The sequence below is a fragment of the Bombyx mori genome, chromosome 12, assembly GCF_030269925.1.
Source record: "Bombyx mori chromosome 12, ASM3026992v2".
Classification (NCBI taxonomy): Eukaryota; Metazoa; Arthropoda; class Insecta; order Lepidoptera; family Bombycidae; genus Bombyx; species Bombyx mori.
The window spans coordinates 9757945-9770714 of record NC_085118.1 but is presented as its reverse complement, the minus strand read 5'-3'; the positions used below and the strand labels follow the sequence as shown (position 1 = coordinate 9770714).

Below are 12770 nucleotides of genomic sequence, written 5' to 3'. Positions count from 1 at the left end.
ACCCATCCCACGCTGCGAGCCAGGGCCGGATTCCGGAATGAAGCAAATAATATTTATTATTTTGTCATGGAGAGCTCTTATTTAAGCATTGTTCAAGTCCATGGACACCACCAGAAGATGCCACCCTGCATCTTAAATTTTGTGTTCAGATTCTCAAATGATTTGAAATTTTGTTTTCGCCACCCCCCCTAATTACGAGTTTGTCATTAAATTGCGGAAGATTTCTCATCAGTTAAGATAGATCAACTTGTTTGCTCCTAATATGCGCTAAAACTACAAAAGATGAAAGTTAAGAATATAAAACGTAAGACATTTAAGACGAAATGGAAAAGAACTATACTGAGACCTTTGACCTCATATCTCAAGGTAAGTGGCGGCATTTACGTTGTAGATGTCCATGGTGTCCGGTAACCACTTAAAACCAGGTGGGCCGTGAGCTCGTCCACCCACCTAATCATAAAAAATAAGAAAGAAACACTCAAACTTAACGACACCGTGATCGCATGCGTTATATTTTCTATTAACCTATTTTCCCGCCCGCTTCTTTCTACTACTATTCAAAATATATAGATACATTCAAACAAATTATTCAATATGATATTGAACTCTTTTTTAATCGATGTGGATAGTATTTACGATGAAATACGACTTAACGTCACCCCGAACCATAGCGTACCTAATCAAAGTAAGTCCATAAATTATATCGTTGTTTCATATTGTAGTAGGTTATATTTATTGCATATAGGGGTTAACTAACTTACGGCCCATCTGATACTAAGTGATTACTAGAACTTACAATGTGAATGTTGGCCACCATAAGATATGAGTCAACATACGTCCCAGTTACATGTCAATTATACATCTGATACGTATTCACGAACTTTTCTCCTTTCGTCGTATTCCTCAATGCTGAGAGTCGTGACCACCCTTCTTCATTCACGAATTACTCCCACAATTAAAGGCACTAGTCATGTCATAAAAATGAATCAGCGAAAATGACTTCAAGTGAAGTGAGTTTATAATAGTGCAAAGGGATTACGGCGTACAAGACTCGTAACAATGATAGCTTTTACTCAAAATGTAGAAATGTCATTATGTCAGTGCAACTGATACATAACCCCTGACAGGGGTTATTGTCTCAAGATGGGCGATATCGGAATTCGTCTTACATCTATCAAAAACAAAGTGTTAAACCATTCTTAACGTAATTATTGATAATAAAATGTCATTTTGGGTGTATCATTGTATCCGTATTTTATGCGACCACGTGTTTTATCTGATGAAGTCGAAAATTTCACATTTCTTTTTTGGGACTTAAGACAGTGTCTTAAGTTCTTCTGTTAAGATACCTTGCTGTTTATTTATAACAAATTGGTATATAGAATTAATTCAGCAATAGTGACGGTGTTACATGACCGAGATTTACTATTCAATGACTTTTGAGTAATATTCAAATTACAGAACTTTTTTTTGAAGTGAAAACTTCTTTAGAATCGTTGTGATTTCAAACCGGATGCAACGGAAAAAACGACAGGTAAGAGACACAAATACAAAAATGTGTAGGATGAAGCCAGCAAAGAATGAGACAGAAATATACATACTATTTAATACAGCGCCATCTGTGAGATTTTTTAATACTAACGTGTGTATGAAAGCTCTTGTAGTGAATTTTAATTTAGGATTATACGTGAAATTAAAATATCAATTCACAGAGGGCGCTACCTTACAATTATTTACTAATGACAAAATTTTACATATACTTAAGACGTTTAGGATAATTGTATTTTAATTTTGGAAGGTTTCACTTCTACCACGTGTGAATTGCACACATTTTGTTTTTTTTTTCAAATTAAATTTACTGGACCTCATCCTCCGGTGTTGATTAGTTAATTGAGACACCGCGAGACTTCATCTCTGTGCGCTATAGGTATTCATAGTGGGGGCTGGTGAAGTGCATATTGTGATCTACGTAATACACCTCCCTCCTTCAGATCGCACCCCTGCTCTTCACGTCTTATCCAGGACTAGTCTTCGAAAGCTCGAGAAAACCTTTGCATGTTTAAGAGCATAATTATAGAGGTTCATCACTAAATGAAAAACGAGGTCAAATTGCAGAATTTCGATATAATGTTCTCAGATTTTACAGATGCGATGCTCCTAAACGATCTAGAAAGAGTACATTGCTCCCGAACATTCCATATTTAACCGCTCCAAGCAGAAATTTTGGCCTATGTAATGGATACTAGAAATATACATGTGCGTTAAAAACAAAAACATCTACAACCCGAGTACCAACAGATAATAACATCACGATGATCTTAATTGATGACTACATTAGGAAACTACTAGAAATGAAAATCGAGGAGCTACAAAGAAAACTAAACAAAAGGAAGACTTCTCTAGTTAAGTATAAAGGTAATGAGGCCGCTACAAGTAACTTTGCATGAGCACAAAGTGACAAGAACGAAGTAGAACTCGCCGCGAGCGACACTAATAACAAAGTTGCTCGCAAGTTTAACTACTCATCTCGAACTCGGCCAGCCGTAACGCAATTTGTAAGCGAAATTGTTCGAATGGACGCTAAATTCCAATACGTTGAGCGAGTGCAATACTGAAATACGTAAAGCTAAAGTACCAAGATCTTATGATAAAGTTTTCATTTTTTTTTTTTCAAAAAAATTTCGGAATAATGTTCAAGAATTTAAAGTGGTACCGTATCCATCCGTGCGAGCCCAGAAGTCGTTCTGTCACAATTGGATCAAGGCTCAAGGGTGATAGTAGGAGAGGAACATATTTAATTTTGAAGTAAGCTAAGAAAACAAGGCAAGTATGCTACGACTATTAATTAATGAGACTCCAGACATGGGATACAAATATAAATGATATAACTAAGGCAAAGTCTAGTCTAATAAAAATGACAGTGCTCACTGATTCACGATTTTACATACCAACTGATCTACAAATCAACTGGTACTTTATGGATCACACAGTTAACACAAGTAACTGGTAATGCCAGAAAATTGATTCACTAATTCTGAATTATACGCTAAGCCGCTAGACACGTCTGATATACGAATAATGCTTACAATTTCCATTTAATACCCTCAAATTATAAGCGAAAAAGATACATATTCTTTTAAACATTTCATTATTTGGACGGTTTTATATCTTGATAAAATTATATTCATTAGAAAACTTTCAAACTGTCCCAAACAGAAATTACGTCATTTTAAGTAACGTCACATAATTATAGTCATAAAATGCGGGGTGCATTAACCGAACAAAGGTTGTGTGGCATCAGGGGGAGCTTTGTTAACAAAACTGTTAATCATAAGTGGTAATGTTTTTCTATTTTATTGCTCTAGAATCTATATAAACTTTTGTTTCAAGTAATTAAGGTGCAGAAAACATATTTATTGGATTTTTATTGAAATGTTTTTTGATTGTTATCCGATTTTTATCTCATAGTTGTAAAAAATTACATCTAGTAACGACAATTTAAAACAAAATTAATTATTTGGATGTTAAGGTTTACTGTATCATGGTTGGTTTATGGTTGGTTAATGTAATGATTTAAAGTTTTACCTTATCGCCCTAACGCCAGTACATTACGGGACGCGGTTCGCACCAACATATGACTTTTGAAATCCATATTGCGGCTTTTTCAAATTAAAAGCCATGCTCTATGGAAAACTTCAATTACGTATTTGAGGCCCATCCGAAAAAGTACAACACAAAACTTTGTATGCTGCGCTCAACCAAATATTAATTTAAAACAATTGGATGTTTTCCGTCCCCTTCAGTTTTATAGTTGTCTAGCTGACCCAGCAGACTTTGTAGTGCCTCAATCGATAAAAAAAGACCTAAACTTTTGTATAAAATAAACTTAAAACAAACAAAAAGAATCCGTCCGACGAGGGACACATCAAAGGAAAAACATAACTATTATTTTTATTTATTTCCGAGCATTTCCATATTTATCTACCTTTTAAACCTTCTCTGGACTTCCACAAATAATTCGAGACCAAAATTAGCCAAATCGGTCCAGCCGTTCTCGAGTTTTGGCGAGATTAACGAACAGCAATTCATTTTTATGTATATAGATTGCTGTTTCATATCTGGGAACGTACGAGAAATAATATATCGAACAGGATACCCAGTGTAGACGTTTACGTTCTTAGCTGAAATCATGATCTTGATTGATGCGACCGTCGACGCAGATATCTCGTCCAGTCAGCTAAACGCATTAGCGCGCGGATGGAGTATACAGGGGCGGCGGCGTCGCGCGTCCGTTCCACTTGGTTATGCCTTTTATGCGTCGATTCATTACCATCGTAGTTAAACAGGGGACGGGAACAGATAGCCGCATTTATTACTTTTGTCAGCGGAAAAATGAATTTACACGCCGATAACTTTATGGTGTCTTCGCGCCCCGGTGCGGTTTTGTTTTAATGTGAAATAAAAATAGCGAAATGTGAGTTGTTAATCTGGCGGTGCTTGATATTAATCAATGTTAAAATAGAAAATAAAACACCATTTTATATGACAGCTAATTGTTGAATCAGGTCACAACTCACGTGGTATCAAATTGTTACCAGAGTCCAAAATACTATTTGCAACGCGAATGCAGCCACCCCCATTGAGACACAAGGTCAAAAAGTATTCTTTGATGGTCCCACCTCACGGTGGTACCCGTAGAGGCTTATAAATTTGAAGGATTTCATGTTATTACATGATATTATTCCTTTATTATGGATGATGGATATTTACATCGAATGTAGATCGATTCATGACGTTCAATTTTATACTTTAAGTTCAAGTCTTCATAGTTTAGAGACTGAAGAATTCTTTGCCAGCAATTGAACTTCTCTTTGCTTGGTTCTTGAGTGAAGTTAAAGTAATGGAAAACTGGAAAAGAATGGTTTAATTAATTCTGCTTGGAGTTCTGTAACTTGTCTTCTTCTATAATATAATACAAAGAGTAGTGCCAATGGTATATACATTATTTAGGACACAGATTATAATTTTAGCCTCTTATTCCATGGAGAAATTCTGCTGCTTTTTATTTTGGACCATATTTTACACGGAAAGTGTGCTCTGAGAAAGTTTTTGAGATGGTTCTTTAAATCATGCATTACCCGAAACTGGGTCCAAGGGTTTCTGGGTCTTCTTGGTGGTTGGTATGACATTTCAAATTTCAACGAGACTTGAAAAAAGTCTCCTTTTTGCTTTTTTTCTACATAAGCTGGTAACCTTAGAGGGTTATGCCAGCGTAACCTGACGAGTAGCCGTTCCACTTGGTTATGCCTTTTATGCGTCGATTCATTACCATCGTAGTTAAACAGGGGACGGGAACAGATAGCCGCATTTATTACTTTTGTCAGCGGAAAAATGAATTTACACGCCGATAACTTTATGGTGTCTTCGCGCCCCGGTGCGGTTTTGTTTTAATGTGAAATAAAAATAGCGAAATGTGAGTTGTTAATCTGGCGGTGCTTGATATTAATCAATGTTAAAATAGAAAATAAAACACCATTTTATATGACAGCTAATTGTTGAATCAGGTCACAACTCACGTGGTATCAAATTGTTACCAGAGTCCAAAATACTATTTGCAACGCGAATGCAGCCACCCCCATTGAGACACAAGGTCAAAAAGTATTCTTTGATGGTCCCACCTCACGGTGGTACCCGCAGAGGCTTATAAATTTGAAGGATTTCATGTTATTACATGATATTATTCCTTTATTATGGATGATGGATATTTACATCGAATGTAGATCGATTCATGACGTTCAATTTTATACTTTAAGTTCAAGTCTTCATAGTTTAGAGACTGAAGAATTCTTTGCCAGCAATTGAACTTCTCTTTGCTTGGTTCTTGAGTGAAGTTAAAGTAATAGAAAACTGGAAAAGAATGGTTTAATTAATTCTGCTTGGAGTTCTGTAACTTGTCTTCTTCTATAATATAATACAAAGAGTAGTGCCAATGGTATATACATTATTTAGGACACAGATTATAATTTTAGCCTCTTATTCCATGGAGAAATTCTGCTGCTTTTTATTTTGGACCATATTTTACACGGAAAGTGTGCTCTGAGAAAGTTTTTGAGATGGTTCTTTAAATCATGCATTACCCGAAACTGGGTCCAAGGGTTTCTGGGTCTTCTTGGTGGTTGGTATGACATTTCAAATTTCAACGAGACTTGAAAAAAGTCTCCTTTTTGCTTTTTTTCTACATAAGCTGGTAACCTTAGAGGGTTATGCCAGCGTAACCTGACGAGTAGGAGAGCTCGCGAGGCTCTAACCAGAGGATGTTGCTAACACTATCTCTAGCAAAAGCAGTGCTTCGCAAAATCTAACACCGAAAAATTTCGCGACCCACTGAGGAGATCTGGCGAGAAACTCAGTGAGCCCAAGATTTTTTTATTTGTTTTTTATTGCTTGGATGGTTGGACGAGCTCACGGCCCACCTGATGTGAAGTGGTTACCGGAGACCACAGACATCTACAACATAAATGCCGCCATCTACCTTGAGATATAGTTCTAAGGTCTCACTTTTTACAGTATAACGGCTGTCCCACCCTTCAAACCAAAACGCATTACTGCTTCACCGCAGAAATAGGCAGGGTGGTGGTACCTACCCATGCGAACTCGCAAGACGTCCTACCACCAGTAAATTAAAGTCTCTAGATATATACAGGAATTGTTTTTGATCTGCCTAAATTTCAAGATTACCAATTCATAAGTAAGATAACTCATCAATGCCCTTAAAGCACTACAACGAATCCCAGATTTTGCTAATTTCTGTTTCGTTTATTTCAAGTTGTGCTCCACAGCTGATATCACAGGGAGCGTGCGGCAGACAAGTCTAGAGTGTCAGCGTGAACATTTTAATTTTATTTTGTTGCGCGATGCACAGCGCTCGCATCGTATCGACTTTAATTATAGGGGAAAATGGAGCGAAACATCCGGGAATAAACTTATTAACTCTCCTGTCGGCTTACAAACACGATTAGTACTGAAGTTTGCAAATCAGTTTACTCGGCGTTGAACTTGTTATAATTTTAAAAGCATAGAATATCATAGTAAATAAATACTATAACATAGCTTATTTATTAATAGAAGAAGTTTCACAATTAAATGAAGTATTTTCGAATTACAATCCTATTTAGGTACAGTCCCATTGTAAGACATACATAGAAAGAAACCTTTAAAAATCCGGTGAACACTTGAATGCATGTTAATAAAAATAAATTAGTTGACGTCGGTGCCACATTGACAATATCCGTAAATAGGCTGGTATAAACAAAATTATATTTGTCTACTGTTTCATTCTAAGCAGTAAGATTTAGTTAGCACTCATCACCTTTTTCTAGAATAATTATAGAGGCTGTAAAGTCATATCTACTTACATTAATACTGTTTTTTCTTTGGTTTTTGCGAGTTGTAGACATAATTAAAACTAGTTTTACAGATTAATCTCGCGTTTATTTTTATCATTACGTTATTTCCAGCTTTTCAAATACTACACAGTTCTTGTGCACGAACAACACCATCAGTCATCCGTGACCACTGATGACTAGTGATAAAATGATAGCCACAAACTTGAGATTAGGCCGTAAAAGTAGTATTAATTATTAATAGTTTTCTAACGACTCGTAAACAATACGCTTCGATGGTTAAGTAGCCCAGTGGCTCTCAACCCGATGGTTGAGTAGACCAGTTGCCCTCAACTTCTGTTCGCGACACATTGGTGTGTCGCAAGCTCCTGTCGAGTGTATTGCGTATTTTTGAAATTTGATACTTTTTGACCCGATTTCATATCTGGTGTGCACATGGGATAAATATAGAACTATTTACTGAAAAGTGTATAACTACAATTCATGGTTTAATGAGGTATAATTTTGTGGATGTACTTATACCTCTTCACTTCAAGATTTTTTTTGATAATGTTAGGTTGTCGCAAATTTGTCAACATGAGTTAGTGCGTCATTGCGTAAAAATGGTCAAGGGCAGCTGGAGTATCCTATAAGACGCATTTATAAGTCGTGATGTGTCAAATTTTAATTTTCTACAATTAATGTTGTTTCAGGAACAGCCAATATGAAAACTTTCATGTTGACCAGAAGGGCTATCAGATGTACGATGGCGATGACCTGGAAACGCCACCATCACCGGACAGGCCCCCACCACGCCCCATAGGTATAATATAGTTTACTAGTGGTAGAGTTTTCTGCGAACTTACTTTTTTTTTATTGCCTTTGTAGGCAGACGAGCGTACGGCCCACCTGATGGTAAGTGGTTACCGTCGCCCATGGACTACAGCAATGGCAGGAGCAGAGCCAAGCCGCTGCCTACTGAAGCCAAGCCGCTGCCTACTGACAAGCCGCTGCCTACTTACTTGAGTTCTAATCAAGCTATGCCGCAAAGCAATCACCAATTTCAGTTTGAAGAGCCATTTCTCTAAAAGCAATTGATGCAGTGATTTCACCTACGAATATCCAGAAGAGTACTAGTGCATCAAAACCCAGATAATGTTGGCGCGACAAATTGTAAGATTTATGAATGTCTCTAGTGCAAATAAAATCTGTGTTTTTTTTGTGCATATCTATCTATACATAAATAGGCAAAGGTGAAACAGCACTGTACATTTTTTTCTTCTTCAAGATAATGGGGAAAAAAGCCAATGATAAAACAAACGAGGAAATGTAATAATAAATAAAAATAATCTAAATATGAGGTGCCGGTGATTACTGTCAGTAATTTCAACCATTAGGCGATTTCTAGTAATGCTAAATAAATTAATTTAAATTAGTTACATTATAATATTAAGTAGTGGTAAGTCATTGGAGCCTAAACGATAAGACGACCGAAAAACAGCGTATTAATCGCGTATTCACGAATGTAGGAGTCTTCTATTTCTTCTTCTTCTTACCCTTATATTATGCGAGGTTGGCGCAGCATGTCTTCTTATAATGCTGTTTAACAATCGACTGTCTGACTAACATTAATCCTGCGGAGTTATATCTCCAGTAGTAACCCTAAGAGGGTTGAATGTAGGAATAACATTGTGTAATTAAAAATCAAACAGACAAAAATTTAAGTAATCATTGGAACGAAGCAGTTATGCAATTCGGTTTTTTTACCTTATCACCACTAAGTACCATCGGGGGATTATTCTGGCTTCACCAAACTGGTGCGAGTTCACGGTGTTCAACCTGAGAGACTTTGTGCTAAGATTGCTTCGCTGAATCTACTATAGATTTGGAATCGCGATCCATTGAGAATAGTCCTCATTTGGGACAACCATTATGCAATACGATCAAGTATTGAGCCCCACGTCTCAAGCTGTTTCTGTGGGCCACGATAACACGAGATGTGCCACTCGTTCGTCTATCAATGACATAAAATATGGTAAATATGGTTTACGCAACTTCCACATATGTTTATAGATAAGTACGTCCGCGCACAATGCCCATGCCTGAGTGCGCGTTACACTGTAGCCCTGTTGGCTTGCTTCGGCTTCAGCATCATGTTCGGAATGCGCTGCAATATGAGTATGGCCAAACTGAAAATGACCGGAAAAGGGCGCAACGTAAGTATATTACACCTGCTGTATAGTAATAAGGTTGGTTTGGATGGATGAGTCCGACACTCATTGTACCAACGTGTTGAAAATTCGAACTTTGGACCAAAAACAGTCATATAATTTGAAATAAAGAAAAAATATCATTCTTTGTAAATAATACTAAATAAATATTAATGTCTGATAAGTTATGGATGTGCAAAAATGTGATCTAGTCTTCATAATTAGTACTTCCTCTTTAGGACACTGACGCACCATTTCAATGGACTCTCGAAATAGAATCGTCAATCGATTCATCGTACTTCGCCGGCTACCTCATCACTCAAGTGCCGGGCGGCTACTTAGCCTCCATGTATCCGGCCAACAAAATCTTCGGGGCTGCCATTGTGCTATCGGCATTGTTGAACATGGCGATTCCTGGCGCTATGTCTGTAGGCCCTGCGGCTGTGGTCATGTTAAAAATTGCTCAGGGATTCGTTGAAGTAAGCCTTCGATTTATTGTTTTTAAATTAAAAACTTAAATATAGCAATTTAGTGGTAGTGACAGCTGATCGGTAGTGGCAGTGATAGTTTTTTTTATTTTTATTTTTTTATTGCTTAGATGGGTGGACGAGCTCACAGCCCACCTGGTGTTAAGTGGTTACTGGAACCCATAGACATCTACAACGTAAATGCGCCACCCACCTTGAGATATAAGTTGTAAGGTCTCAGTATAGTTACAACGGCTGCCCCACCCTTCAAACCGAAACGCATTACTGCTTCACGGCAGCAATAGGCAGGGCGGTGGTACCTACCCGCGCGGACTCACAACAGGTCCTACCACCAGTAATTACGCAAATAATAATTTTGCGGGTTTCACTTTTATTACACGATGTTATTCCTTCACCGTGGAAGTCAATCGTGAACATTTGTTGAGTACATACGTATTTCATTAGAAAAATTGGTACCCGCCTGCGGGATTCGAACACCGGTGCATCGGTTCAACACGAATGCACCGGACGTCTTATCCGTTAGGCCACGACGACTTCAATACAGCGTAGCTTTTATGTACCAACGTAACTATTTAGTACCACATTAACTCGTCTATACTTCAATATAATTCAACCTTTAAATCACCAGTACGACACACCGAACAACTGTCAGATTTTATAAGATAAATATCACGAGTGAAACTCATATGTCTCGTTACCAGTGAAACGTTTAAATTTGTAACAATTGACATTCAGCGCGTGATGGCGCATGATGAAGCTTATTAAATTCGGTTGTGCGTTCTGCTGTCTCGTGTTAAATATATCCACTGTCACGTTTTGATCGCCCCTTTATAAATGTAAAGTAAATTTTGCATGTTATTGTAAGATGAGCATCGTGACCAATAAAATCTAACGTCTAAATATGATTTTCTTGACACATTAAGTAATACCATAAAATTATGTATTATAGTGTTTTTCGTTTCCAAGCAGCTCTTTTTCAAAGCAATGTTTTTTTTTTTAATAATAAAAAGCTTTTGTCTCAGTATTCGAATTGTTTAATTTGATTTAAATAAAATAAAAAAATAAAAATCATTTAATTCAGACCATCTTAAGTCCATATGTTGTAAGTAGAGTAATACTTATAACTATGTTAGTAAAATTAAAATTAAAGTTAGCAAAATTATTAAAACATTTAAACATTTCATTCATAAATCACTATACAGCACATCATTTAATTCATAATTAAAACGTGAATATTTAGTATTATCTAATAAAAATAACGTAATATTTGCGAATACAATATTACAACGACTTTTTCTTACACATCCAATAAGGCTTAAGTTCCACATAAAATGTATACGAATGGATTTAATGTTGATAATGATTTTGAACGTTTCAAAGACCCGTTATTTCTCCTTAATCGCTCTGAAGTACTTCCAGTCGAGATCGCTTGTCGCAGTACAAAGCTTCTAAGATTATTGAGCCCTTGGTTGCCATGGTTACGCATTTCCGTATATCCCCGCTTAGCTGATTCTTCAATGCCAATGCTATTTCGTTAAACGATACAATATTTTCTCTCTACACATATATAACTAGATACATATATAAAAAAGACACAAAAGCTTTCTCATTGTTTGTCTAATACAATAGATTTGCGAAGGATTTATTTACCTCTAGTTGATACAACTTAAATATAATTAATATTAAATTCTGTATTTTGTAGTTTGATTAGAATTTTCGTAAAGTCAATGCTGTTGTTAGTGTTAATTTTTAGTTATAACAAATAGGTCGTGTTAACTTTTCATTTTATAAAATTGGTGTTTTAATTGGGCCTGATCATGATTTTTGAAAGTTTAAAATTATTTTGTTGAAAAGTGACGATTAGAAATTAAATTGGACATATTACCTAACATATTCTAAAACAATTTACTATGCGATATTCGATATTCTTGAATTCTATCTTCGAAACATATTGAAGACGCAAGGTTTTATGTCGTAGGGCGTTACATATCCTTCATGCCACGGAATCTGGAGGATGTGGGCACCTCCACTCGAGCGCTCTCGTTTGGCAACACTAGCATTTTGTGGGACATACGCTGGCATCGTTATTGGCATGCCATTGTCTGGGTTACTGGCAGATTACATTGGTTGGCAGGCGCCATTTTACTTTTATGGTACATTTGGAATTATTTGGTAAGTTATAACGTTAATTATACGATCGGTGAAGCCAAATTATCACAGTCTTGTTTTTGATATAAATTGAATATTTCTGTATTAAATGTAACTTATTAGTTAGATTAATGGACGGGTTTAAATGAGGTCCAAGTCTTAGTTGTATTGGCTATGACTGTTTCGCGGCTTAAATATGAAGAATGGCATTACATACTTTCGCGGGCTTACGATGCACCCTACCACAAGCCTGACTGTCAGTAAAATCTCTTTTCAAGGTATGCGTGTTGGCTTTGGTTGGTGTTCGAGAAACCCAGTAAACATCCATGTATAACCGGGAAGGAACTGACGTATATTGAACAATCGCTTGGCACCGCCACCCAGGCCGCGATGCCAGGATTTTTTGCAACACCATGGAAAGCATTTGCCACATCTCCTCCAGTGAGTATTCGATAAATTTTCTGAATTATTCAGTAGAACAAAGACAAAGAAGGCGCTGATAATTTAACATTGCAGAAGATCGGGGTTTTTTATGTTTAATT

General features: G+C 36.7%; 1 protein-coding gene across 1 annotated transcript in view; it reads left to right on the top strand.

Moving 5' to 3' along the window:
- LOC101744894 (vesicular glutamate transporter 1) overlaps positions 1 to 12770 on the top strand; it is an 80501-nt gene that overhangs the window by 53425 nt on the left and 14306 nt on the right. Inside the window, exons 4-8 of the mRNA XM_021347584.3 lie at positions 8096 to 8205; positions 9456 to 9598; positions 9832 to 10071; positions 12059 to 12252; positions 12507 to 12669. Of these exons, the coding sequence (XP_021203259.1) occupies positions 8096 to 8205; positions 9456 to 9598; positions 9832 to 10071; positions 12059 to 12252; positions 12507 to 12669 (850 nt within the window). The remainder of the gene's footprint in view (positions 1 to 8095; positions 8206 to 9455; positions 9599 to 9831; positions 10072 to 12058; positions 12253 to 12506; positions 12670 to 12770) is intronic.